Source organism: Aquila chrysaetos, chromosome 22 (genome assembly GCF_900496995.4).
Source record: "Aquila chrysaetos chrysaetos chromosome 22, bAquChr1.4, whole genome shotgun sequence".
NCBI classification, from domain to species: Eukaryota; Metazoa; Chordata; class Aves; order Accipitriformes; family Accipitridae; genus Aquila; species Aquila chrysaetos.
The window spans coordinates 16498064-16525284 of NC_044025.1; the positions used below are offsets into that span (position 1 = coordinate 16498064).

At 39.5% G+C, this 27221-nt stretch overlaps 2 protein-coding genes across 11 annotated transcripts in view; one reads left to right on the forward strand and one right to left on the reverse strand.

Moving 5' to 3' along the window:
• Positions 1-13357, forward strand: part of MAPK9 (mitogen-activated protein kinase 9) — a 31262-nt gene extending 17905 nt beyond the window's left edge. For 7 of the 10 annotated variants that reach the window (XM_029997819.2, XM_029997821.2, XM_041119293.1 and 4 more), the window contains 5 exons: positions 1865-2047; positions 2984-3108; positions 3632-3695; positions 5330-5401; positions 6185-13357. In XM_029997819.2, the coding sequence (XP_029853679.1) occupies positions 1865-2047; positions 2984-3108; positions 3632-3695; positions 5330-5401; positions 6185-6327 (587 nt within the window). In that variant the 3' untranslated portion in view covers positions 6328-13357. Of the gene's footprint in view, positions 1-1864; positions 2048-2983; positions 3109-3631; positions 3696-5329; positions 5492-6179 lie in introns of those variants that run through there. The other 3 variants (XR_005931111.1, XM_029997820.2, XM_029997825.2) reach the window with 3 other exon arrangements.
• Positions 13358-15801: 2444 nt separating this feature from the next.
• Positions 15802-18401, reverse strand: LOC115334064 (rho GTPase-activating protein 24-like). Its single transcript, XM_029997826.2, has 2 exons — positions 17441-18401; positions 15802-16229 (listed from the first exon to the last, which is right to left on the reverse strand). The coding sequence occupies exons 1-2, from the start codon at positions 17692-17694 to the stop codon at positions 16022-16024; spliced, it is 462 nt and encodes a 153-aa protein (XP_029853686.1). The 5' UTR covers positions 17695-18401; the 3' UTR covers positions 15802-16021.
• Positions 18402-27221: the final 8820 nt, after the last annotated feature.

Below are 27221 nucleotides of genomic sequence, written 5' to 3' on the forward strand. Positions count from 1 at the left end.
CATGGGCTAAACTTCTGGTTACTTTTGACCCCGAGGTCACTAGAACAGGAAAGGTAGTTTTGTCTGCAGGTTGCAAGGTTATTTGCATAGCATGCTCTGTGTGCTTTACATTGAAATTAAGGTTTTTTTCCAATTTGGGTTTTTGATAAGACGCTTAGCTTATTTCAAGTCCAACCCCATATTGGGGAATTTTAAAATTTTTTTTTTTTAATTTTTCAGTATCTGTAAAGCACTTGGAAGCAACCCAACTGAGACATGGTTTTTTTCCATTTTTTATTACTGAAGTGGGATAGGCCATTAAGTTTTTCTGCCTTCCCCCCCAGTGCTCTGAGGGTGCACTAGATTGGACTCTAATTTGATTAGCTGACTAACCAGACTGCTGTTACTCAAAGAAAAAGCACCTTCTTGAATCTAGATTGGTGGAGATCTCACAGAAATCAGTTTTCCAGCTAGGAACAAAATTTCCTGATGTATGTTAAAATTTTTCTTTGTATGTGCTTTGTTTTAGCATGAGAGTTAACAATACTGACTTTTAATTTTTATTTTAATATAATTTTTCCATTGGACTGTATTCAATAAGCAAATATTTTCAATCTTTGTGTCAGAAGTCTGAAGTCTTAGCATGAAGCAGTGACTATACATATATTTCTAGTTGTATTCTTGGCACACTAACTGAAATAAAAGCACCTCAGTGTTTTTTAAATACATCTTAATTCAAACTGCAGCATACTTCTTTTGTTACAAAATCTGTCTATGAGAATGGATAGGAAAGTGCTAGATTATGAATTTAGCTATGAATGTTTGCAAGGTTGATGGTTAGACTCTGCTGGAATTGCACATTCTTTTTATCAGGAAAAACTGTAAAGTGTAAATCTGAGTAAACTTAAATATCAGAAATACTAATGCAGTGTCTTCTCAGTGTGATAAAAGAGCTTTGTTATCCTGACTGGGCTCATTCAGAGCGGACTCTGGTATCCCTCTGGTAACAAGTGTCACCATGTCTAGGGGAAATGCTTGCCCTTGAAAGAGGGAGAAGCGTCAGTCCAGAAGAAACATGAGGCAGAATTTCAACTTGTGGCTTGTAAATACAATTCCTATAAAATATTTAAATTCTGAATTTCAGAACAGAGTAGTCTTTGAGTATTACCACAGTTGATACACAAAAGACCCTGCTAAAAACTTACAGGAATCTGGATTCATTGTTCAGAACTCCTTTGAACCTTTTCTGAAGTTGAAAATTAGAAAAAAACCCGAACCAAATAAACAAAAAAACCAAACCAAACCAAAAAAAAAAACCAACAAAAACCCCCCAACCATCCAAACAGCCCCTCCCAAAAAACCCTACAACCCAAAGCCTAATTTCTTTAGGAGACAGGCACAAAATTCCTTACTTTGAATGGGATGTATTTGTGCTTTAGGTTTTTTCATGTATTTTTCCCTACCTTCAAGTATCTTAAATGTTTATGGTATTATGTTGTACTTCAGAGGATTCAACAGCAGCCTTTCTTTTCTGTCCTTATAGGGTTTTTGCTATGGATACAATTGCCAAATAAAGCTTCCTTTGGGCTCTGAAATAGTATTGCTTTCAATATTGGCCAATAGATAATAATTAGTAAAAGATACTTAAGCATAATGCATTGTGCAGCACTTCTAGCCTGTCCTTAAGATTAAAAAATCTGAATCTTATTTTTATGTCAATCTAGCTTTTTGCATGGCAGCTCAGAATACTGTTGATGCTAGAATAAAGTTCATATTTGTGTCCTTTGTTCAAGTTTTCATTAACTTTTTAGATTTCTATAAGTGATATTTTTGTATAGTGCAGACTTCAAATTCTTCAGCTGATTTTCCTAAAGATATGGTGCAGATATTGATCAATGGAATAAAGTTATTGAACAGTTAGGAACACCATCAGCAGACTTCATGAAGAAACTACAGCCTACAGTGAGGAATTATGTAGAAAACAGGCCAAAATATCCTGGTATTAAATTTGAGGAGCTCTTCCCAGACTGGATATTTCCATCAGAATCTGATCGTGACAAGTTAAAAAGTAAGGGTTGTTTTTTTTTTTAAGATGTTAATTTAAAATGTCTGCAATACATTTAATTAAAAAAAATAATATAAAATGTTTATTGCAATAGGTGTCAACATTAGAGGCTGCATACCTTCTGTTTCTTTCATTTATGACATGTCCTGAAATCTTAGTAGTAGTCATTAAACAGAGAACTACTTCCCTGTCCCCAGTATTCTGTTTAATTCTCTTAATTCTAATCCATTGAATAATGTCTTTTGTTTAAATGTTCTCTGAAAGTAATATTTGTTATGGAGGTTATTTGTCATTATCTTTTTCTAGTTGATGTGTGCATATAATTCATTTTGGCTATATTTTGACTTAAGATAATTACTCATAAAATGAAAAAAAACACCACCTTATTATATTCTCTAGATGGTCAAATAATTTTTTTTACATAAAATAACTTGTTATAGCCTATTTATTGTTACAGTGATCTTTCAGACAAAAAAGAAATGTCAGTGAAATGCCACTGCAACAATGGGTAGCCAGTTATCATGCAGTAACACCTTTAAAAGAAAAACTAATTTGATGTTACAGAAATTAGATCATTACTGTACCAAGATGTATTTTTAAAAGCTTATTAAAAATGTTTAGTGTGTTTTATGTTCAGTAGTTAGTGCCAAATAAACTGTGACCCACGTAAACAGCAGAACTATTCAAAACTGAGGTTGGTTGGTGTCAGCTGCAGGGTTTATTTTGGATAATAACAAAATAACATTTACATTAAAGGGGTGGGACCTCATTTAAAAAAAAAAAAAAGTAGCTGTGTAGGAAAGCTTGGATTTGTGGGCCTGTTTTCGCAGTGAAATCTGCTACAGTGTATGTCCTATGTTCCCAGTATTTGTTTTCTGTGTCAGGCATTAAACTCTACAGGTCTTTTACATGTATGTTCTTTTCATTTTTACTTTCTAGCCAGTCAAGCTAGAGATTTATTATCAAAAATGCTTGTAGTAGATCCAGACAAGAGAATTTCTGTAGATGAAGCCTTACGTCATCCTTATATTACTGTCTGGTATGATCCAGCTGAAGCAGAAGCTGTAAGTTTGCATTTAAAATAAATCTTAAGACATCAGTTTAATAACTTTAAAGACTACTTTTAGTGAAGAGCATGCTTTGAACTCATTCTTCAGGTAGCAAAAGTCACACATAAAGCCTTCCAATCAACATTAGGGGCAGAATCACCTAAGAGCAGCTGCTGGAGTGGAGTTGATGTAATTTTGAAAGTGGTTGTTGATGGTTGCTTTTACTTTACAGGAAGAGTTGCCTATGTGGTGGTAAATGAGGGCTTTTTGAAAAGGGGACTTTCTCTAAGGCCCCATAAAGCCTTACAATGAGTTTAATTTTAGTAGATGCTTTTAAACAGCCTTTCAGTGGGAGGCAGGACTTAAAAGCAAATTCTGGAGTTGTAAAATGAATATGTGTTTGAGGTATAGGGAGTACACTGCCAAAGATGAAGGTAACAAAATGCTAAAAAAGTTGTCATTTTTAGGTTTTCTTAGTTATGATTGGTTGTGTTAACTTGATGTAGTAGATATACTATAGACCTTCTTTTCTTTGTAGCCTCCACCTCAAATCTATGATGCACAACTGGAAGAAAGAGAACATGCAATTGAAGAATGGAAAGGTAAAAAGTGAGCATGACAAATGACATTTATTGTAATAACTTGTATTATTAATGTGTGGCTTGCAGTACATGTGTGCTGGATCGTGTAACTGACTGGAATCCACTATTCCAGTCATGCAGTACTGCCTGTGGCAATAGGAAAAAAAATCGATAATGGAAAAATGTTCTATTTGGAGTGAATATCTATATATACACACATGTATGTATGTACATATACATACATGTAACATTCTGAAGTCGATTCAACAAAATGCTGCAGTTTTCATTTTTTTTCCTGAGTATTTTGTTGTTAAGTGTTTGTAATCCCTGGGTTTTTTCATGATAGAAAATTCTCTAAAAGAGAAACACGTGCCTCTTCACAGTGTGCATTATTTAAGCCATATCTCTTGACAATATTTGCAATTAATTTGTTCTAGAGTTCTTAAATAGCAGAAAAGTTTTTTGGTGGTTTTTTTTTCTGTCATGATTGCTTATTTATTGACCAAATAGGTTAAACTGTTGACTTAAAGAATAAACAGAATTGTGGTATGGAAATCAATTACTCCTTATAGTTCTAGTCAAAAACATTAAGTGGTGAGGCAGTTCAGATTTTACGCATCTACTATAAGAGGACCAAGGTTGATAGACATCTTTTGCTTAGTACTTTGGAAGTCACTTGTTTTTGTAAAATAGCTTTATAAATTTCAGGTATTGATTCTGGTTTATATATTATTTTCTTTAGGGCATGCCTGCACAGGTACACTTCAAATTATTTTGGATTAATGCAAGGTGGAAAATTAAAATGGATCAGTTAAATCTAATTGAATCCATTTGTAAATGTTGTTGCTCAGAATTAGACATCTTAATCTGTTTAAATATTGTTACTCTTAATTACATTAAGACTAAACTACTGTGAGTTAACTTGAAAGTATAACTTGAAGTGTACCTGATGCTCTGCAGCAGTAATAATCCTTTTGCTCTAGAAGGGGCTGAGGTAAGCCATCTTGCATGAGCCATACTACAGACATATCAAACAGAATAATGGATGCTCCTTTAAAGTTACAGCTCTAATTTTTTTGTTGTTGTTGACGTGCCTCTATCCTAAATCGTCCTTGATTAATAAATGAGGGCTTTCATGCAATATATTAATTGTTTAACCTGCTTCAGAATTTCCAGACTTTCCTCAATGTATCTATGGAGAGTGCTCTTTAAAGACATTTGTGTATGGTTTTGTTATCAAAGTAAAATTTCCATAGGGGTTATCCATATGGTTTTTAAAAACCAAATATTTTTTTTTCTTTTTACAGTTAATATTAGTGCATAGTAGGTATACATAAATTTTTGGGGTGAGATGGCTGTTTTTTTGAAGGGACAGCTATTCTATTTATAAAATACGTTGATTTTGGTACATGCTTGGTGTCTTTCTGTGATGCATAAAGAAAATTCATAGAATTCTCTAATCGTTGCCGTAGGCCTTTTTAAAAAGAAAAAAAAAAAAAAAAAGGAAAATAAATACCTATACTGTTGTAGTTCTAGACTGACCCTTAGCCATGTCATTGTACCTTTACACATACGTATATTGTATACAAATCCTCTGTGATCTTACAATGGTTTTTCTGTCTCATCTCTCATTCCTCCCACCCTTCTTTCATAAGAATTAATATACAAAGAAGTAATGGATTGGGAAGAAAGGAGCAAGAATGGTGTGGTAAAAGATCAGCCCTCAGGTTAGTCATTGTTTCAGTAGTTCTGTAACTATGCTACGTAGTGCTGATCTGTTGCACTGGTAAATTAAGAAATCCTGCTTAATAATCCAGGTAGGCGAAAGTTCTGTTGTTCAAGACTCTTGATTCTGATCTGCCTTTGGAGATCAATGTGCAGTAGTTTTTCATTGTTATGAAGTAAGCTGTAGAAAAACTTAAGAAGTCTTGTGTGTCCAACACCCTGAGCTGCCTTCTGCCCAAAGGGCTCAGTCACCAAATGAAATAATTGATACCATGGTACATGACCTGCTGCGTAGATACCTTTTATGCTGAATGCTTAGTCTGTGGCTTTACATGAATGAGCCCCTTTCATGCAGGGTTAAACATCGTTAGGGCTTATTTAAAGCAGTTAATAGTGCAAAGTATTTATGCCCATGATTGAATCCTTGATGTTTGCTGCTGTTCTCTTGGTTCAGTCCTTGGAATATTGTACTGTCTTTTATTAACTGTATCTATTAGATTTCTTGATACTCGGGTCACTATTCAAACCATACATAGTGCTCCCCCTCTGCCCCCCCCCCCCCGCTGCCCCGGGAGGGATTAAAATAAAAATCTCTTCTCTTAATGTTCACATTAGGTTTTGAGTGCTAGGGAACTTAGTGCTTGCTTTTCTACTGTTTTATTAATTTCTTTATTTTCTAAGGATTTCTGTGGGGAAAGTGATACTCAGAGCCTAGAAGTGTGGTTATTTGTACCTGCAATATTGTCTTGCCTCAGATTTTATTATGTTTGGTTTACTTAGCACAGATGCAGCAGTGAATAGCAACACGAGTCCTTCCCAGTCATCATCTATCAATGACATTTCATCCATGTCAACAGAGCAAACATTGGCCTCAGATACAGACAGCAGCCTCGATGCCTTGACAGGACCCCTTGAAGGATGTCGATGATCAGCCAGGATTGCAGACTTGACTTTAGAAAAGAGCTCTTGCTTCCATTGGGCCTGAATTGCTTGTAAGTTAATGGAACCAAGTAGAAAAACTCCATGTTCTGCATGTTGTGCTAAAGTAATGCCTGTTTTTTTACTCAGTTGTTATGAAATTGCCTGCTTAATGTTGTAGAATGAAAGCAAATCAATGTCTAAAGAAAAAAAACCTTAAATTTAGACACTATTATAGGCTTTTGTTTGTTTCAGCCTATTTCAGGTGAGCAGTTATAATAGACTTCTAGCCAATAACTCCTCTTAAGTGGGTTCATGAATCTTCAGTCCCAACTGGCAGGCTTCTGTGACACAATGGTGGTTTACATTTTAGTACAGTATTGCTCGTTAGTAGGTTTTTTGAATGTATAGTCTCTATGAAGTTTGTTTTAATGTGTAACTGTGGCAGTTTGCTTTATTTAATGACTGGAGTGTTGTATGTAAGTGTGAACTCACACATTGAACGCTCTCAGTACGATGTTTAAAGGGCAGTTATTCTTCCACATAGCACTTTTTTTTTTTTTATTGAGCCCTTTCTGTCTTCACTTTCCAACAATTCTGTATCTTCTTGTAGAAGAGATAAACGTGAAGTTTAAAGAATACAGCCATTACTTTGTATTTCACCTATGAGTATGTGTCTCTAACTTTTTCAGTTTTTTAAATGTTGATGGAAGATACAGTGGCTTAATTAAATCTTCAGGAAGGATGAGTGACTTATCCGTGAAACAATGCCTGTTTAGAAGGGGAGAGAGTGCTAAAATGTTCTGTATTTTCTAGCTTGTGTTACTGGTCCTTTAACAAAAACAAACAGAAAAGGAAATTATATCTGTGATGCTCTTCATTCACTGCAAACTCTGATAAAAGGACAGATGAATTGGAGAGACTTGCAGCCTCAAAAAGAGCTGCATAAAGGTTTTCCTTTTTTTTTTATGGGTCCATTTTTTCTAGCAAGTAATTAAAGAAATAAAAATACAGTAGTTTTGAGTCACTTGTAAATTAAGTATTTAGTTAACAGAGCTTAGCTCTATTCTCGCCTTAGGAAAACCTATCCATTTGTATTGGGGGAGGAAAACATATTTAATACATATTTTCTAAATACGGTGTCAGAGAAGAGGAGGAGATTATTTGCTGTTTCAATATAGGCTTATCAATACAGTTTTCAGAATCAGGTAATACAAACATTGCCTGTTACATTGCGCAATATGTTGAATGGAAAATGCGTTTGCAGTAGAGTAGGGCTTAAATTGCTTTATACTACATGCTTGTGAATTTGTGCACATTCACTTTGGAGTGCACAGGTGTGAAGTTTTGCTAAAGGATCTTGTGTGTGCATGCGTGTGAGATTAAACTATATAAGAGTAATAGAGATGTACAAGATGAGGTAAAACACCACTTTCTTAAAGGCACTATATTTAGCTGTTGATCCAGATACTCTTGACTTGAATATATAAATAGAACTTATAAAATATACTGGCCCAGCCAGCCACTGCATTACTGACATATTTGTCTTGTAAAAGAAAATTGTCTGTTGTTTCTGACCTTACGATTTGAAAAGCACCAATTTCTCTTTGTGCAAACATTGTTTTTATATGAAAATTATACCCCTTCTTAATAGTTTAATTTGCTGTAGCAAAAAATATTAAGGTTTTACTGTCCCAGAAGGTTAAAAAAAATTAAAAATTAACAAAATAGTTAATATGATTTTAACTTCAGAATTGTCATCTGGAATCTTGGATTTTTAAAATTCTGTTAAATTGAATTGCAGGATATTGGGGCTTGGGTTATTTCTTGTTGTTTGGTTTTAAACCTACAGATACCTTAGTTTATCTTTGGATACTGATGTTATATGTGAAATACTTTTAGTGCATTTTTGTCACTGGAAAAAACATTTTAAAATACCTGTTAACCATATAGCAGAACAGTACAGGTTGCTGTTCTTTTGCGTTTTTTTAATCCTCATTATTTGTGTAAGTTAAAATTACTGAAGACGCCTATTCAAAATGAACATTAGTGATTCACTATGGAAGTAATATACTGGAATTAATTTTTCAATATTTTTATCTTTTTCAATGGAAGTTGCACTGCTATGTTCATTTTAACAGTTACTGCTTTAGAAGACAACGCAACAAAGATGGGTTTTTTTTCCATGTGTTTTGGGTATTTGTAGAGTTGAATTTTTCCTATTGGTCTTGGGCTGCTCAGAGCAACATGGAGTTGGACCAGATGACCTCCAGGTCTCTTCCAACCTAAATTATTCTGTGATTCAAATTGTCTTTAATGTTTTTTAGCACAACTGCTCTATCTCCATGATTTGAACTAGTATCTGACCTTTTCCTAGTACATACTGTTAGCTTGAATATGTACTCTTGGAACAAAAAAAACCCCTGAAATTAACTGTGTTTATTTGTAAATCTTGTAGGAAAAGCTGTCTCATACCTTATTTTTTTTAATCTTGTCTTGCTACGGCATACATTGAAGCTTCAAAATTTTACAGAAATATTACTGCCTTCGGAGCATGCGTGAAATGCCTGTGAATATTGTGGATTTTGATTCCAGTATAATTCAAAACCAAATTGCTAATAACCTGAATGAACATCGATCTCAAGAAGGCACATAGGCAGATTATATTCAGAAAAACACGTGCAGAATAGATGCATGCTAAAGTTCCCATGCTATTTCAGTGTGCACATACAGACTATAAATGCACTGCATGCAGATTATATACATATAGTTGTATTCCTGACTGCAGATTAAGTTCAGTGCCACGTTTGTGAAATGGTCGTCAATGCTGTGAGAACCTCATCACTGATGGAAAACAAAATGCACATGTAACTTGACAGGGGTTTAAAAGTTTAGAGAGTTTTGTGTGCAATATAATCACTTTTATTCCTAATACTAAAATCATGTATGTAAAGCGATGCAATTGACCATTTTTTTGCACTTTGGCATTTATAAATATTTATATGTATTTAAAGATTAAGAATATGTGAGTGTGTGTATACATATATATATTGAGAAACCTGCTCAGTTTTGTAAACATGAATGTTACTTTTCTTTGAGAGACTTTGTATAGTGTTAACACTACTGCAGTATACATAAACAGTTTATGAAATATGACTAAAAATAAGTGGTGGTCAACATAGATACAATCTGTAATCTTAACTGCTCACCTGAAAAAAAGAGGGATCTATGGCTATCAATCAGATTATTTACCAGAAACATTATGTTAAATATATGAACACTGAGTAGCTGAATGGCATTGCAGAAATGGAGTATGTTTCAAACAGTTCATTTCATCTGTGCTCATATCATTTTTCCTCAAAAAAAAAAAAAACCAAAAAACCAACCACCCTTAGAAAGAGAAGCTTGGCGTTTTTTGAAATTCTGGATAAGCAGCCTGTAAGTGTGCTTTGGGGAAATACTGTGATATGACAAGTGTAGGTTTTTTATTGAAAAAGACAAGAAATGAATGTCAAAATTAAGGCTTTGTCTGCATGGATCATACAAAATAAACTAGTCTAATGACTGGAAACTAGTGTTTGCAAACAGCCTTTGAAGTTTTGTAACGTTTTGGGTAAGGGTTTGCATTTCTTTGTCAAAATAATGAAAATTAAACTCAACCTTAACTAGAAATTAACTAGTTGGTTGGTAAGTTTCAAAAACTGATAGGAACCAGAGGGCTCTTGATGTTTTCTTTATCTATTTTAAGTCCTAACAGAGCATACATGTTTATTCAAAATTCATTAAAAAAAAATAAAATTATTCTATATGTTTAATTTTTTTTTCCAAAAGGAAGGATCTTAACTACTAAATTGGTTTCCTTTTTAGATCTGACTGTATTTGGCTTATAATTTTAATTTTATGAATGAAGTAGGATCTAGACATTCAAAATACAGCTTACACACCGTGTCTCCAAGAACTGCGTGAATGACCCTTCTTTTGGCAGAAGTGCAGTCCTCTGGTTTGGTGTGTGCTGGAAGTTCAGATGTTAAAGTGCAGACAAATCTTTACTGAACATAATGCTGTTTTGGAGTACGGGTTCAGTCTTGCAGCAATACAGTTTGTGTGGAGTGTTTCATTTGAATTGTGACACTTGAAATGGAAGTACTTTAAGCGTGGTGGGGGGTAAATGCTGAACAGCCTTCGTCTGTATATTCTACATATGTCATATGGATTCTATCAGGGCTTGATGCTAAACTTAGTGATACCATATACTGGGAACCACATTCTTTCCTGGGTTGTGTATTGTGTAATTCCTGCTCAAAACTGGTTTTGATCCAGGGACACCTGCACCCAGATGCAGAATTTGGACTTGTTCCTATAGATGAATCTAGCGATTTCTTTGCTTTTCCAGAGTGTCTTTGATTATTTTTTTTAACATGTTGAAATATGACAGAAAAAGTGTATTCTGGCTCATTATTTTACATGTATTTTAGATTGTCTATTACAGGAGTGATAGTGATGTTCTAAAAGCTTATTACACAACTTATCAAATCAGTTTTATTTTTTGCCCGCTCTGCATGCTAAAAGAGTCTGGAGCTAAACTAATGTTTTAAGTAAACCATCTTTTCTCATATTAGTGTTGGAGGAAAGTGGAGAGATAACTATCGTTTCTGTTTGTGTTCTATAAAATGACTATTTTTGTAGCTAAAATTTTAGTTGTTGGATTTCAATCCCACAGTGTTCCTTTGTGGATATAAATTTACCCAGGTCCGCTATTTCAAACAGTATGTGTATAACAAGTCCAGTATAAAACTAAACCAATAAAATGCACTCTTCTGCAATTTGTTACTGAAAATATCACAAATTATTTTGGTCCAAGAATTCAAAACAAAATAGAGAAAATACATTTAACTAAGTTTTTATTCCTTGATGCTGCTTCTTATTTTTTGAAAAGGTGCTTGCAGTTTTGCACAAAAGAAATCAACTTTATTAATTGCTGGGTTTGAAGCACTTTAGGATTCTTCTAAATACAACCAGTATATGGTGTAAAAAGGAATGACATAAAATGTTTAATATGTTTAAATTTTGGTTGCAATCTTTGCTATTCTGATAGATTTGATCAGCCTCTTCCTTTAAATATAAACCTGTTTTCAGAGATTTTAAATTAGAATTTTTTTTTTAATGGGCTGAAATTTAACACGTAGTAAGAGATCATTTGAGAAACATCTTGTACTCAAATGCCTGTAGGGTGACTTGAATAGCAATGTGACTACCTAGCCATCTATTATATAAAGATAGAGAAATGTTTGTTCCTATAGCAAGGTTAGCTAGCTATGAGCACTAAGATTCTTTTTCTTAAACAAAAAACTTTTTATTAAGTTTTGGCTATGCATCATAAGGTAGTTGTATATGCTGTGGCAAGGCCAGAACATCTGCTTATTGGGACTCCTCTGCAATAGATGCTCTATGAATACCACAGGAAGACAGTGTCCCTGCTCTAAAATATTAGTCCGAAACCCTGATACTTTCTAGGGTGTACTTAAGCAAGTGCACGTGTATTTGTTTCCCAGGCTAGGTCTGTAGTTCAGCACACCATAGTTTCTTAGGATAACAAAAGAAGAGGAGAAAGTAATAGGGTAAGAACAACATTTTATGTTCACTACCTGAAACAGTAATCATTTTTGTTACTGATAACAAAGCTAATTTAATACCCATGAGCATATGCTATTGTCTTGTCTTCTAATGGGGAAAAACTTTTTTGAGAAACCAAGTGTGTCACTAGCTTTTCTATGAATTCAGATGCTTAAATTGGTGCTAATTTTTTAAAAGAAAATGTAACAGATGGTTAGCAGTGTATTTGTCTGTTTTTGATACCTATATTTTCTTAAATGGTGGCAAGCCAAACTTTATAAAATTACTAATGTGCATTTTCAGCTTCATCAGATTCCCAGATTTTCCTGAAGATAAAATGTTTAAACTTTCATGGTAGTTACAGCTTCTTTGGAGCTATTGCTTTCAGGTGTCTTATACACTAATAAAATGAACACAGTTAGGAAAGATAGCAATACATAACGATCCCTTTCTTTAAATTACATGACATGTTGGGTTCCCCAGGTGATTTTAGCAGTTTAGTGTAATCAAGATACCTAATTAAGAGAAACCACAGATAACCTGTGTGCAGTTAACTCAGTACAGTGAAGCCTTACCAGGTCATTAAGATAGTTTATAAAGATTATACAAATTTTCTTCTATTTTAAAGAGGGAATAACAAATAGAAATAACTAACTGTTTTCGTACAAATTCAAATGTTAATTCCAGAGAATATATTCTATAGTGTACTCCAGAACACATGCTATTAAGGAGTATAATAGGCTCCTTGAGTGATTTGTTATGAAATCCAGTTTTATCTAATGACTCAAAATAAACCCCCTCCAAAAATTAGTTCTTTGAGAGTTTCTTTTGAAATGCCTTTAGGTTTTAACTCCTTTCAGAATGCTTTGTATGTCTTGTTTTGGCCCTCTTTCCCACCTTCTGTTTACCAAACGTCACAAAAAGTAGCATCAAGCCCTATCACTTGTTACAATGTTCTGATTTTATGGCCTTAATATTAGTTATAGTATGGTATATAATTTCAGAAGGAAGATGTGCTTTGAAGTCTAATTATACAGATACATGTGGCCTCTTCTGCCTATGAAATTAGGCTTTGATTGTCATATCTCATTTTTGATGCTTGTGCAATAGGAACATGTTCCTTTCAATGCAGTGGCTATTTTGTCTGATGCTGGACTTTGTTTTCAGGATGACTAGAAAGTTTTCTGGGGTTTGTTTGTTTTGGTTTTGTTTTTTTTTTTTTTTATGGACAGTAGTCATGCTTCCTTGTTTTTTGGATTGATTTTCTTTAAGGAAACTAGAATTTCATAAGGAAAACTGTCAATAATTATTTCTGAAGTTCTAGTTAAAGCCTTGTTCTGAAGCTTTGGGGTTTTTTTCCTCCAAAAACCTTATCGTAAAACAGTACTAAAGCCACTGTAAAATTACAAATAAATATGTATACTTAAGAGATTTGAGCAGTTTGTCTTATTTACTGTAGCAATGTTTTCTTTTTCTTGATTCTTCCTGTGTTGAAGTAGAATGTTTTATGTAACCAAAATGATGTATGCTCTTAGTTATCTTAAAACATAAAGTTTCAGTTATCGCTTTAGCGTCCAGTTAACCAAAAAAGTAAGTGTTGGTATGAAAAATGAATGAAGAACAGCTTTAAGAGATTGGTTGGAGCTGCTTTCTCCTGCTCAGCTGGAACATTTGGGCACATTAACAGCACTTGGTTTTACTGCCAAGTGTATTTTGGGTTTTGGGTTTTTGGGTTTCGTTTTTTTTTTTTTTTTTTTTTTTTTTAAATTGCAGAAGCTTGCCTGGTAATACTGACAGATCTGTATTTCCATCCATGTGCTTAAACAGTATCATAATCAGATTGTCGGACTTACTTGCAAGTTTCAGATAAGCTACTGGCTATATATGTGTGTGTGTGTATATATATGTACATACATAAAAGGACTTCGGAAGAATTTTCTCTTCACCTTGTACCCAGTGTTGTGTTTCATTTTGTTCTTGCTGAACAAGACAGAGGTACAGCTAGCTTGAAAAAATAGTTCCATTGTACTTATTTTGAGGAAGAGGTAAGTATTCTTGCAAAGAGAGTGATGAGGTTTCCAGGTACTTTGCAAAGCTGTCTGCTCTAACTCTGGGGAAGATGAAATAAAACTTAACTGCTACTTTATCTAGTTGCTTTTCATGAAGGTTTTCTAATATTAGATAAAGGATTGACATAGCTGCCTTTCTAGATACATGGCTAGGGCTCTCAGCCACACTTTGGCGTTGTAAAAGCTTCACCTATGACGGTCTGAAATAATTTTTACAGCAACATTGCTATTTCTTGTGTGGAGAACTTGGAAGTTTTATCTCTTTTCTACAGGGCATTGCAACAGAGTATCTGGATAAAGCAGGGGTGCCCAGCAGATCCCAAAGCTCCCCTGTATTTGATGATAGAATGTTTTTCAGGTTGTCTCTTCAGCTACAGAGGAAGATCAAATTCTTTAAATAGAGAACAAAAAAACCCAATGAAGCAGGACGATGATGTGCGTGCAGTACATTCCTTGCCTTACGCCATACCTTTTCTTTATATCTCCTGCAAGTTCTTGAAGTTGGCAGCATAGTTCTAGAAAGGTAAGGAGGGAGGGGAACTGATTAAACAAGACCCAAATAATTTTTGAGGAAAGTGGGACTTCAGAAGTTGTTTTTTTCATAGTAATGAGGTCTCAGAAGATTGGGGGGGGGGGGGGGAGTGGAAAAAAGAGGAAGAATGTGAGTGCATGGAATTCAAATTAAAAAAACTGCTCAGTTCACGATTACTTGGTGTGAAGGTAAGGGGGCAAAGAAACAAGTTACGGTTCAACGATGCGCTTGTGGAGACCAGGCAATGTACGGACGGGGTTGGCCAGCATGCATTTGTGAATAAAAGGGCCTGCAGCATTGCCCTGGGCGTGGAATAGGGCAGGTTTGCTTCACTCCATGAGCCTTGTGGGATAAGACTCTGGTTTTTTTGATTCACTCATATTTGATCTTAAAAGAAGCTGCTCGCTCGTCTCCAGGGAAGAATAAGAACATCTGTGCAGTTTCTGCTTACACATTGTAAGCTGTTTTAGTGAGATACTGAGTTATCAAGTAGATGGGCACTCTTACATTTAGTCTTGCTGAAGAGCAAATAATGAAACACGTGTTTTTCTCATATAAAGTATAATTTTAAATTCAGTACAGGTTTAAGTATACAGATGCCATTGTTCATGTTAAAATTATTCTGCAGTGGGTTAAAAGAACAGCAGTTATTTTCTTGATATTTAACTGTATGTGTGTCATTAATGCTGGTATCAAAACAGTTAACGCATTTCTCATGTGGAGAGAAGTAGCTCTTATGAGATGTGAGTGAGGGAGTCTACCAGTGACTGTCTTAAGAATAATGTGTTCATATGGGAGTGCTGTACGGAGGCTAATTATAATCCAGAGGAGCAAATGGCTTTGGAAGAGACCTCTTCTTTCTTCATGAATGCATATCCCTTCAGTAAGAGGACAGGAGCTGCACAACGGCTCTGGATCCCAGGCACAGGGCTATGTGAGAGTGCTGGTGAGAACTATAGGGAGGTGCAAGTGTGGTGTCTCATTTTTTTTCTCTGTATTTGTCTCTACCTGAAACAGCTGACTTTGGGATGCAGGTATGAGCTCAGCACTCTAAAGACCATGCAATAATAGCTATGTGACTTCTGGGGCGGCTGGTAAAACACACTCCAGCAAGCATGGCATCCCTTCATTAAAAACACTTGGCCACTTAAGCATTTAGTACATCAGTGCAAGACTCAAGGCTAGCCAAAAAACACCAGGGTGCTTCCCCAGCACACTGCATAGGCTGGCTTGGGAGTTGGTAGTGCAGTGTGTCTGAAAGATTTTTCCGGTGGTAAGAGAAAGCATCCCTGGCATAGCAGGGTGGTGCAGAGCTCCTGGAGTTCAGGGATCCCAAAGTGTTTGTAGCAACCGCTCACTTTTGTAATTGACAGCCTAGTTTTTACTGTTGGGTTTCGTATTTCACCTCTGAAATGGGAGTATGTGCTGAAATCAGGATGTGGCCTTTCTCTCTCCTACAGTTTAGCTCAATTTGAAACTGAACAAGCTGTTTATTTCCATCTGTTAATTTCCCCGAAGGTTTCAAAAAACTCTTCCATTTCTTTTTGGAGCATTTCATTTCTTCTCTCTGCATCTTCCTTCGCTCTCTCTGCATTTCGCATTTTCATCTCCACGAGATTGTACCGCTTACGCTGCTGTCCCAGTTTTGAATGCATACCCTTAATCTCTGACTGCAGCTCTCTGTTCCGCTGCTCCAGGCTGTTGGAAAGACAGGCATTGTAAATTACAGGATTTTTTTTCCCCTTTCTTAATGATGCTGTAGGCTTTTTTAAAACTTTTTTAACATACGTTCCCATAAATACAAGTATTGTCATCCCCAATACTTTTCCAATTTATGGTGTTACATATTAAAATAAAAGCTGCAATTTTTAGTTATCCCCATTTGCAATAAATATAAATAACCATATAGCCAAAGGAGTCAGCTTTGGGTTTGGTTTTTTTTTTTTTTGTAGTGGAATACTACAGTAGTCTAACAACAAATGGCAATGCAACATATTTTAGGAAACACTGAGGATTCTGCTTATATTGCAGTTCCCTTGAACTGCAAAAGAAAACATCAGCAGATACAGCAAAGAGATTTAGGAAAAAAAAAAAGCCACAAACCTAGAAATAGCTCCTTTTACTAAGAAGAAATTGGTGAATACTTCAAGAAGTTAAATGGATCTTCTTTACGCAATGTTCAAGGCAAAGTGTAATTCAACATTACCCACTTGCCATCTGTTGCAGTGATGCATGTTGAGGTATTTTATGATTTAATCAAGTAGTTAATTTGCACAATATACCTGTAAGTTATAACTAATGAACAATATTGTATTTAAAACGCTCATTCCTTTTAACTACACAATAGAAAAGCAGCACTATTTGGAAAGCAGAGCCTGGAAATGTTTTTGCTTTTTTTTCCTTAATAACAAGCTATGGCTTGTATGGCTACGTATGGCTAAATCTCTATTAAATTTCTAATCTGAGAAATTGGGAAAATACTTATGAACACTTTCATCTGAGTTGTTAAAATTCATGACTTGCAATTTGTAAAGAATAATGACTTACTGCTAACGCTGCCGAGAAGCCTGCACATTTTCCCCTAGAGAAAAGCTTAATATTGGATTAAGGCAAAAAAGAAAAATACACAATAGACCAGAGGCTTTTCAAGAGCTCTGCGCAACCCTGCAAAAAATCTTAGAGATGCTCTGGAGTTTCTCAAGGACCCACATGAAAATGAATTCAAATAACTCTGAATAATTGCTAACCTAATCCTGTAATGCTGGATCCTGGGTGACATTCACAGTGGTACGTGGAGGCATTGACTGCAGCAGCATCCATAGACCTTACTCACAGATAAGGATCCTGCAGTAGTTGTATACAGTAGGAAGAGATGCCTTCCCTGAAGCCTCATAGTTTTAATCCGTTACCTTGCAATTTTAGATTCGTACTCGGCCTTCTGTCTGGTCATCAGCATCTTCAGATTTGCCAGGTGGTGCTGCGGGGAGGTTGGGTTTGCTGGCAAGTCGCCGGAGGAAGCAAAGCTGTCGCTGTTGTCCACTGGGACATGTCCGGTGTTTTCCTGATCCTGCAAAACATGACTTACAGCTGTGTTGGTTTCTTGGGAGTCTTCTGGGTGGGCAAGTCTTGTCAAATATCTTGAAGGAGGATTTTCCTCAAACATCGTTTAGCAGCGGGAGCCTGCTGAGTGTGCCTAGCCAGCACCACCCGTGCCCTCCGGGCGTTGCTGAAGACTCAATGCCTTTTCTGTTTTAGAGGAGACCTTGTTTTTGCGTCTGTCTCGCTCTGCCTTGTCACAGGCTGTGAGAATTTTCTTCCTCCCCACAGCTGTTTGAAGCTTTTCAAATACTTGGAAATAGTCCATTTTGTTGGAGCCTGGATCTTATTTCAGGCTCCAGCTTTGCTTTTTGTACACAGCGGGTTGAGGTCTTGAGCTGCTGCGCCTGTCTGTTGCCCGCTCGCCTTTATCGTCATGGTTGGCTTATTCTCATCTCCAGGAACCACTGCCGCTTTCCTACGCTCGCTCTGTTTGGTGTAGTTTGTCTGACATCTGTAGGTGGCCCATTTGATAGCTGTGCACCCTTGACTAGTTTCATTCCTGGGCTGGGAAGGTGAATTCTGCAGCACTAGCCCAGTCCTGGGGCTGCACAGAGGGAGCAGGGTGCCCGCTTTGCTTGTGTTCCCTGTCGCACGCATTAGAAAAGAAACGTGTTACATCTGTTTTGGCTGCACTATATCTAGTCGGTCAGGCGTGAGATAAATTGCATGCATGTAGAATGGCTGGCTGTGCCACCTCATCTCTGGTGTATCTGCTGTGTCTGCTTTGGAGAGAGCAAATCATAGTGGTGCAAGCGAGGGAGGCTGGTTCCTCTGGTCACGATGTTTCAAGGACAAGAAGCCGGAGGTTAAGGAAAAATAGGCCACTTGTCAGTTACATTTCAATTCCTCTTGGAAAAACTATTTGATGTGAGTAAATATGGAGTGTTTATTTTAGCTGCCTGTTCTCACAAGAGAATCGAGCACAGTACAGAAATAACTTGATTACAAAAATGAAGAGCAAAATATGCATGCAGTTTAAATGCATATCTCAAAAATAATGGAGGTAGTTTAAAATAATCTGGAAAGTTGTTTCTTCTCCCTGCCCCCCACCTGTTCAGTCTCTTGGTACAAGAAGTGAAAATGAGCTGGTTTAAGTGATGTTGGATTTCTGTAAGTGTTTTACTGGTCTCCTACATGAAAACCACTCCTGGTTTTCGCTCTGCACACCTGACAAGGCTGTGATGTGTTCCTTGTTGAAGTCGGGGCTGGGAGGTTATTGAGACACTTTCCCACTTTAACCTGCACTCCCTTCAGTAGGCAGAGTCCTTAGAAATGAGCAGGCGAGTAGGTGAGTATTTTAGGAATCTAAAGAAGGTCTGGGGTGAGGATTATATAACAAAAAGCACATGAGACTTTAGCCTTCTGAGGGTGAGATGCTGTACTGGAGGAAGGTGGGGAGAAATCCACTAATTTGATTTCACAGAAGTAAAATAATAAACTGATGTAAACACCACCATCAGCACCCCTTTCTCCCCCCACAACACTGCAGTTGCTGCTAACCTAAACTTTTCCTCCAGAAAAAAGATATTCCTGGAGTATTAATGCCAGTGCTTTACATGAGTTCTGTGTCTATTAATAATCTAACAGATGGCTGTAGTTTCTGATGAATTGGATTCGGTTTCATTGATTAATCTGTTTTCTCTCCACCCCTAAGCAGAGAGGCAGCAGCTGGTGCCGACCCGCAGCTGCCATTGCACAACCGGGAGCGTCTCTGACCCCGATTCCTGCAGGCACCTCTGCTCGAAATGATTTGGGCATTGCTGCCCGTTGGGAAGGCTGGTAGGGAGCAAGTCTGTCACCTCTGCTAAGTCAGGATGGACAAGCGGGACAGCCGAGGGGTCTCCGTTTGAGAGCGGACGGACTGGGAGGACTCTGACCTTCGTGGTCCCCTTTGGGGTTACAGTGCTATAACAACTCCATGTGGGTGAAATTAAGCGGGATATAGGAAATTTGGAGAGCTGTGCTTAAGGCGTGTCACCTCTGGGCACGGTCACCAAGCCAATGTATTGCTGGAACTGGTTTGAGTGGCTCATGTGGGAGGCCCTTTGGAGGCAGCAGGTTTTCAGGACATGGGGCAGGGAACAAGCAGCCCTTAGTCCCGTGCCTCTAACGCCAGAGCTGTGTGTTGGCACTGAGACAGCAACCAGTTCTTTCTCTTGATGCTTGACCGCTCACGGAAAGTGTAAAACCACCACTCAGATGTGGAGCCAACTGTGTGATAAGGTGACTGGGGAAAATCACGTGAAGACGTAGTACGTAGTGCTCTGCTTCGCCTTCCTTACGTGGCTTAGCACTGACTTGGGCACTTTGTTAGCTCGTACTCTTCTGGGAGAGCTCTCTATTTTTGTATTTTGCTAATTACTCACCTTGACATTATCTTGGAGCTGGTGTGCAAAGAGAAAACGGTGATAGATGAAAGGAGTCCCCTTCCCAGCTGCCCCTCACACACGCTCACTTCTAGTGCTGGTGTGGCTTCAGAGCAAGGTGAAGCACGTCAGCGCTGATGCTGTAATGAACAGGGCGGCCAAGAAGGATGCGGCTTCTCCGTTTTCTCCTGCAGGTCAGTGCTGGCAGTGGGGCTTTATAGCAGGAAACGCAGGAAGAAAAATACTTAAACCCTGGGTCAGAAGCTGACAGCTCCTCTGTGACAAGTCATTAATGTGTGAGCTGGGCTGGCAGCATCCGAGGGGAAAGAGGAAGAGGAGTGAATAAAAAAATTGCACTGAAGGTTGCTGCATGGGGGCCAGCTTCAAGGGTGGGATGAAGGTGAGGGAGCAATGCAGAGTGTCCCGTCACAGAAAACAGTTCATTCAGGCAGGAGGCTGTCTTCTGTGTGTCCTGCAGTTGGGTTACATACCCAGGGTACGGCAGGGTTTGTGCATCTCGGATGGCTTTCTGTGGTGTATGCCAGTACTGACCGCTGATTTCTCAGAAATCATATTGCTGAGATCCTTAGACAGTCCCATAACACCTTTTTTATAGGGTGGCTGCCGAGCTCCAGGTTAGGAACTCGGAGTGCATCAGAGCAGCGTCAACAGGGTATGACAGCTGGAATCTCATCTACTCTGTGCTTCCTCTCCTAATTAGAACCTTGATCAGGCACAGCGTCATACAGTGTTGATTCCCCCCCCCCCCCCCCCCCCATCCCTCTGGACTTACATTTATTCATATGCCATGTTCTCCTTTCACCTTCCCCATGGCTTCTCAGGGAAGATTGCTTGTATTAGTTTCCTGACAATTTAAAGGTCAGCGATGAAGAGAGCTGTGTATTTGTTTGCCCTGAGGCAGAGGAAGAGCTCTGTTCCAGACTCTCAGCTTGCAGGGAGCTGGGATGTTTTGAAAAATTGTTTCTTATTTTGGACCGACTTGGGATGGAGTTTGTGCTTCTCTGCGATGACCTCTCCCTGGAGCACAGAGATGCTGCCATGTGTGGTTAAAATTTAACATGCTTGAAATAGTTCCTCCAGGCGAGCTGTGGGATTCAGCCTCCCTCAGTTCTGGTCCTGTGCCAGCTGCCTGTTTCCCTGCATCGCCTCTGAGCTCGAGAAGGGAGACCAGAGTACGCTCGCTTCGCCTTTTGTAGGGTATCATTTGCACTGCGGACAGATGAGATGCAACTGTTCCAAGAAGGATGTCAAATTGCCCGGGGATGTGTGTGTCTGAGGTTACTGCCTAGATAAAAGCTCATAATTTCCTTTACACAAGAGCTGATGATAATTGGACTCTGGTTTTGTAAGCCAGGTTTATCAGCACTTTCTTCTTTTCATCCTGGTGGTAGAGATGAGCTCAGTTAACAGCGAGGGAGAAACCAGAGTCATCTGCGTGCAGCTTGCGGGGCATCTCCTTATGCCAGCCTCAACCGTTTCGGTGTGTTAAAATGGCTCTGTGTAGTGCGTGTGGGCAGCCAAAATGCGCTACCAGGTGTCTACCGGAACAGTTGGACAAGGTAACGCCTAAAAATGAGCACTGTGTTCCTGAGTCACCCCGCTCTTGATGAGCTCCTTGTGCGGTTGGGCTGGAGAAGGTGCCCTGATGTGGGGAAACACCGCTGGGAGGCTGCTGCCCTCTTCAGCGGGATGCGGTCGGAGCTGTGGCTGTGGTGTCGGGGTGGATGGGTCTGAAGTTTAATAATTTCAGACATTCTCTGGGAAAATATTTTAATTCTGTTTGCTAACAATGATACACTCTCCCTGAAGTGTCTCTGCTAAACTTGATATATTTTATAGTTACTTTGGAGTGTGGTTAGACCCATACATTTGTATCGGTTGTTTGCTTCCACACATTTATTCAGACAGAACTTCCACACCTTCTTTGTGTTGTAATGAAAGAAACAGTTCTCATGGACTGACCTTTTACAGAATGATATGTCTTGAGCTATGTTTGGAAACCAGAACCCGATAAAAATGCATGAACTGATGTTTGTGTTAAATGAAACTACCTGTAGTCAACATGTTTTGCATCTAAAATTTACCTCAGTGCTATCTTGGTTTGCCATTAATGAATTGAAAGGTTTGTTCTTGCTGTTTTTTCCAGCCTGAAGTTCCATGATGTTAGAATGGTGAATCCCAGTCTCATCTCTAATTTTATTTTTAATTCATCTGCAAGAAGAAAACAAGTTTCCTGTGCTTTTTTTTTTTTTTTTCAAATCCCATTTGGTCTTTTTAACTCTGAATGAACTATTTACTGCACTGAATATGTGGAATAAATGGAAACAAAGAACATGTTTTCTCTGCACCTGCAGAAGGAGGCCCAGGACAAATTATTCTTGGCTGGGACAGACTCAGGTTCCAGGTGCTTGCCGACTTCAGGAGGTCGAGTGCTTTTAAACTTTTGGCAGCAGTCCTGTATTGTTTGATAGCAGTCTTTTTTGCAAAGAGAAATAGAAACAAAATAATAAAACCCAAACATTCATAACTTGCTTTTGACAGTTAATTGAATTTTTGATCTTTATTTGCCTCTTTATGACACTTTTTCTTACACAAAGGTGTTGCCACATCCCAGTACAGAAGGAAAAGGCGCACACGGCTCAATGCCATAAGAACCTGAGCGTTTCAAGCTTTGGGGCTTGTCAGGAATATTGTACGTTGCCCCATCTGCATAACCTAATGTTTTTGTGCATAACTACAGAGGTCTGCAGCTAGATAGCATCACAGGAAAAAAAAAAAAGGGCACTTGCCTTTGGGTGGCTGGAAGCTGCTTGAAAAATAGAGCTAGAGTCTCTTTACTGCGACCCCAGCAAAGAGCTGGGAGCATTTTTTTAGGGTTCTTGGGTTTTTTTGGTGTGGGTTTGTTTTTTTTTTTTTTTCCATCAGGGCTGCAGCTGACTGCGGTATCACCCTCTTCGCTGCCAGAGCCAGGTTATGTCCCTGCAAACAGCCGCTGCCCAGCTGTAATGCTCCAGGGCTGGAGCTGGCTGGGGGCTCTGGAGTCCTTCCCAATGGGAGACGCTGTCAAATGGAAGGGGCTGTTGTTGCCAGAGTGCAGGAATGAGTGGGAAGGGAAAAATGACCTTTTTTTTTTTTTTTTTTTCCTTTTCTCTCCAGAGCAGAAGGGTAATATTCAGCTGCTTACCCACTAGATGTCATGGTTGGGTCTGGATTTGTGCTGCTGTGGCCAGCGCTGCCTTAGCCCAAATGCCTGGCGAGGAAAAAATCGCACAATTTTGTCAAGCCCGCTGGCAGCTTGTGACCAACATCTTAAAAAAAGCAAGCCGTAAATTAATTTTCATCACTTAAACGAGGGCAAAAAGGTTGGTGAGGGGGAATATTTAAAAAACAGAGGTTCCTGGCAGGAGAGGGCACTGTGTACTTTGCTATATCCAAGGGAACGGGCATTTAGGATGAGTTTATTTTAGGTGGGAGGTTGTGTAGCAGCAGAGCGGCCACCCCATTCCCCCTGCGGTGCGATACAGGCCCCATGCCATAGGGAAAAGCTCCTGAGGAAAGAGCTTGTGAGCCCGGAACTGCTCCCTGCTCCTCTTCCCCCACCATGCTGGTTTTTAATTAAAACCTGCTTTGTACGTTATGCTAGGTTAAAGTGGGTAGAGGGGCTGTTGATGGAAAGGGCTGGGGCGAAGGCAGAGCGAGCGTGGGGAGGGATGGACGGGGGCTGCAGCATGGGCAGCATCTGCATCGCTCTTCAACAAAAGCATCCTTGCTAAATATACGCAAATAGCTTTAATCTGAGCTGATTTTCTCCCTCCCCAGCTGTATTTTGTGTCTTAAACTTTGTTTACCTGTTTGCTTAACTGTAGGGTTTCCACCTGGGGGGGAAATGGTGTTTCATTTGAAATGTGTGTTCAAATTAACTCTCTCATCCTTCGTTTTCTCCTGTACGATAACTCATATCATGTTATAAGGGGGAAAAACTGCTTGAAAGGAACCCTCCCAAACTGCCTTTCTCATGGACTTTATTTTTAATTGGAGGCAGTTTTGATGCAATTCCCTACTTCATTTTTATTTTAGCTCTGCAAGGAAGGATTTCAAGTTTGTTCAGTGCTAAAGGCGAGCTGGCTTTCTTGTGCTTTCAAAATGACCCTCGACCACTCACAGGGAAAAGCCTGTTTAGTTCAGCATTTGTATTGCGGGTTAACGTTAATGGGAGCTGCTGATTTTCAGGCTGTCATTCAGTTTTAAGGATTTTTTTTTTTTTTTTTTTTCCTTTTGGGATCTTCCCAAGGCATGTTTCCATGTGGGACTTTTGTCTTTGCATAAGGACAAGGCTTTGACTTTAAAATAGCAAAAAAACATTGAGTGTTCCTGCAGTCCCTCTGGAAACGATCATTTTAACAAATGCTTGCTGCTCTGCTTAAAGCAAGCTGTCGTGTTTAGCTGCATTTTGGATGGTGTCTATAAACACAGCAGCTGTCTGCATGCAAACGGGACTTTCCAGCAGTGCATAATATGAAAAGAATCTTATTACAAGTTAAAAAAAAAAAAAAAAAAAGAAGCAAGAAAGGCTCAAAGAGCTCGGATGATGCCAGCTTCCTATCAGCTCCAACAATAGTCTAGACATCTCAGAGAGTCATCAGATTAATGTGATGTACGTTTGGCATTTACAGCTCCAAGGTTCTTAAAGAAAGCAGGGAAAAGTGAGCTTTCCTCCAGGGCTCAGTACAACCCTGAAGGGCTCCTCCTTTCCTCTGTCCCACTTCTTACTTACTTCTTTCCCTCCTCTCATATCTGGGTTTGGGTGTCACGGGTCACCTCTTTAATGAATCACAACTTAAAGCATGTGACGATGACTTTCATTTAACATCACTAACCTCGCTGACACCTTTGCTCAGAAACCCCATAGCCTTTTGCAAACTCCCCTCGGGCGGGGATACGGTTGCTTCATTTTGGCCGAGCGTCCAACCCGGCTGCAGGGCGGCAGCCCCTGTGCCTGTGAGATGGGCTGAGGCTGTCGGAGCTTGGATGGGCTCTGCTGGGAGGTCGGAGGGCTTCACCGTCCCCTTCCCTGGGTCTTTCCTCAGGGTGGACAGAGCTCAGGTCTGACCCCGTTCCGAACATTTCCCCCAGCCACAAGCTGCTCTCCTGCCGGCTCTCTTAGCCGCTGCACCGGGGCAGCTCGTTCTGCTGAGGACCCTTTTGGAGTTGAGTGTAGCCATCACCTCTTGAGCCAGGCTGCTCTTCAGGGTGAGAATAAACCATCTCCCAGCTGCAGGAGTCAATTTGTAAAACATTGCAAAATTTTGCAAAAAAACGCCGATCCCTTGTGAATTAGCAAGTTACATTACTTGAGTGCAAAGCCAGGGATCGAAGTGGGTTTTGTGTCATCCCTCGTGGCCGGCTGAGCCGTGGGCAATGCCACAGGGGAGACTTGGCTCTGCCTGCCTGCGCTGAGGAGGTTCCCAGACTAAAGAAATACCAAAACACCAGCGGAAAGACTGCTCTCGTGATATCCTCTGGCCCATCCAGAAGGAGAAAATATCAGGAATTTCCCAAGAAAATCTGTAGTCTTTGACTTTCCAGCTGAACTGTCCAGAGGTGTCCGGGTTGGAGGAGCACCGGTGCTCACGGTTGTCCTGCCTCCCCACCAGCGCCGGGACCGGTCATTTCTTACGGGGCTCTGGTTTTTTTTAGCCACATTCAAACAAAATTTATTTGGTTCTGGGTTTTTTCTTCTTCTGATTTGTGCTGATACCATTGTGTTGGGGAGCGTATTGGGCTGGTACACAGCTGCGTGGTTTGCATGTTATAGGGGGAAAAAGCAGCAAGAAAATGGTGAGGCTTGTGGAAAGTAGCACTTCTTTGCTAGCATTTTTGGAGAATACAGCACAAAATTCACCAGTCCCAAGCAAAGACACTGAAGAAAGAGGGAAGAAAAGAGATACATCACTTAACAAGTTATTTTATCTAGGCAAAGCAAGCCAATAGCATTAAACTCAGTGGAAGGAATAAATCCATGTTCTTATTCAAACTGATTAGAAAAATGCATATTAAAAATGAAGCAAGAGATAGCTTTAGGGGGTTTAAAATTATGACCATAAAAAGCCCCAACAACTTATTGATTTGGAGCTACATGATTGAAAGTTGTTCCTGTCGAATCGCTGCCCTGTGAAAATGATTTTGCTTTTCCCTGCGCCCACTGCCGGGGGCTGCGTGCTCCATCGCGGAGAGTTTAAATTGCCCTTCAGCTCGGGGTCCTGCCCGCGGGGTCGGGGATGCTGAAGGTGGGACAGTCCCCTCCGCTCCCCTCGTCCTCCCCATCCACAGAGGCTCCTCGTGGCCGGAGGGGAGCGCAAGGGACAGACCCCCCCAGGGTGCCTGGTTCAGCCCCACTTGGGCAGAGTTTTGGGGAGAATAAAGCGAAACGGTGCGTGAGCCCCTCGGATGCTCCTGGGGAGGAGGGGGCTCAGGCAAGGCCAGTGCTGTGCGGTCACCCTGGCTGAGCACGGGGGAATTGAGAGGGAAAGCGGCCGTGTTAAATCACTTTTCCCTAAATGTCACTTGAAGAGAGTGGCCGTAATGTTGAGTCATTACCAGCCATTTGCATGTACAATAACAACAGGGAAAAAGATAAAAAATCAATACAGGAATCAATAGAGAGCTCCCTGCTCTAGGTCTTTTGCCCGGAGCTTATCATTAGTAGACACTCAAGGAGTAGAGTACTATTAATTAGAGGAAATGTTTGCAGTCCAGGGGAAATGACTGGCAGCTGGAAAATCCTCAGATATTTTTTTAACAGATTTTTTGGAGGTGGCTTTGTTTTCCCTTTCTCTTCTGGACTCCTCTGTGTCCCAAGGGAAGCATCTCCTTCCCACCTGTTTTGAAGGAAGAAAGAAGTTTCTCACCCAGGATTTTGGGAAAGGATGAATTTCCAAAATGTGTGAGCAAAAGCCAGGGACAGCCCTGCTCGAGTTTAACCCCTCTCTTAAATCTTTGGGCAGTAAATCTCTGATCCCTCCTCTCTTGTACCCATGCCACCCAGCAGTCCTCACAGCCTGAAATAGCACGTAAATAAGAAACATATTTTGTTGTTTTTACAAACAGCAGCTGCCGGGTTTCTAGGAGAGGGGGCTCTCGGCAGGCAGAGCTCCTCTGAACTCAGCCCTGGCCTGAGCAGGACCAGGACCGGGTGGGTAGGTTG

Bases quoted from the DNA above. Each gene is read 5' to 3' on its own strand.
- LOC115334064 (XM_029997826.2), bottom strand. From the start codon at position 17,694: ATGTTTGAGGAAAATCCTCCTTCAAGATATTTGACAAGACTTGCCCAC. The intron at 16,230-17,440 runs GTAACGGATTAA...TCTTTCCAACAG, and splicing joins TACGAATCTAAAATTGCAAG to CCTGGAGCAGCGGAACAGAG.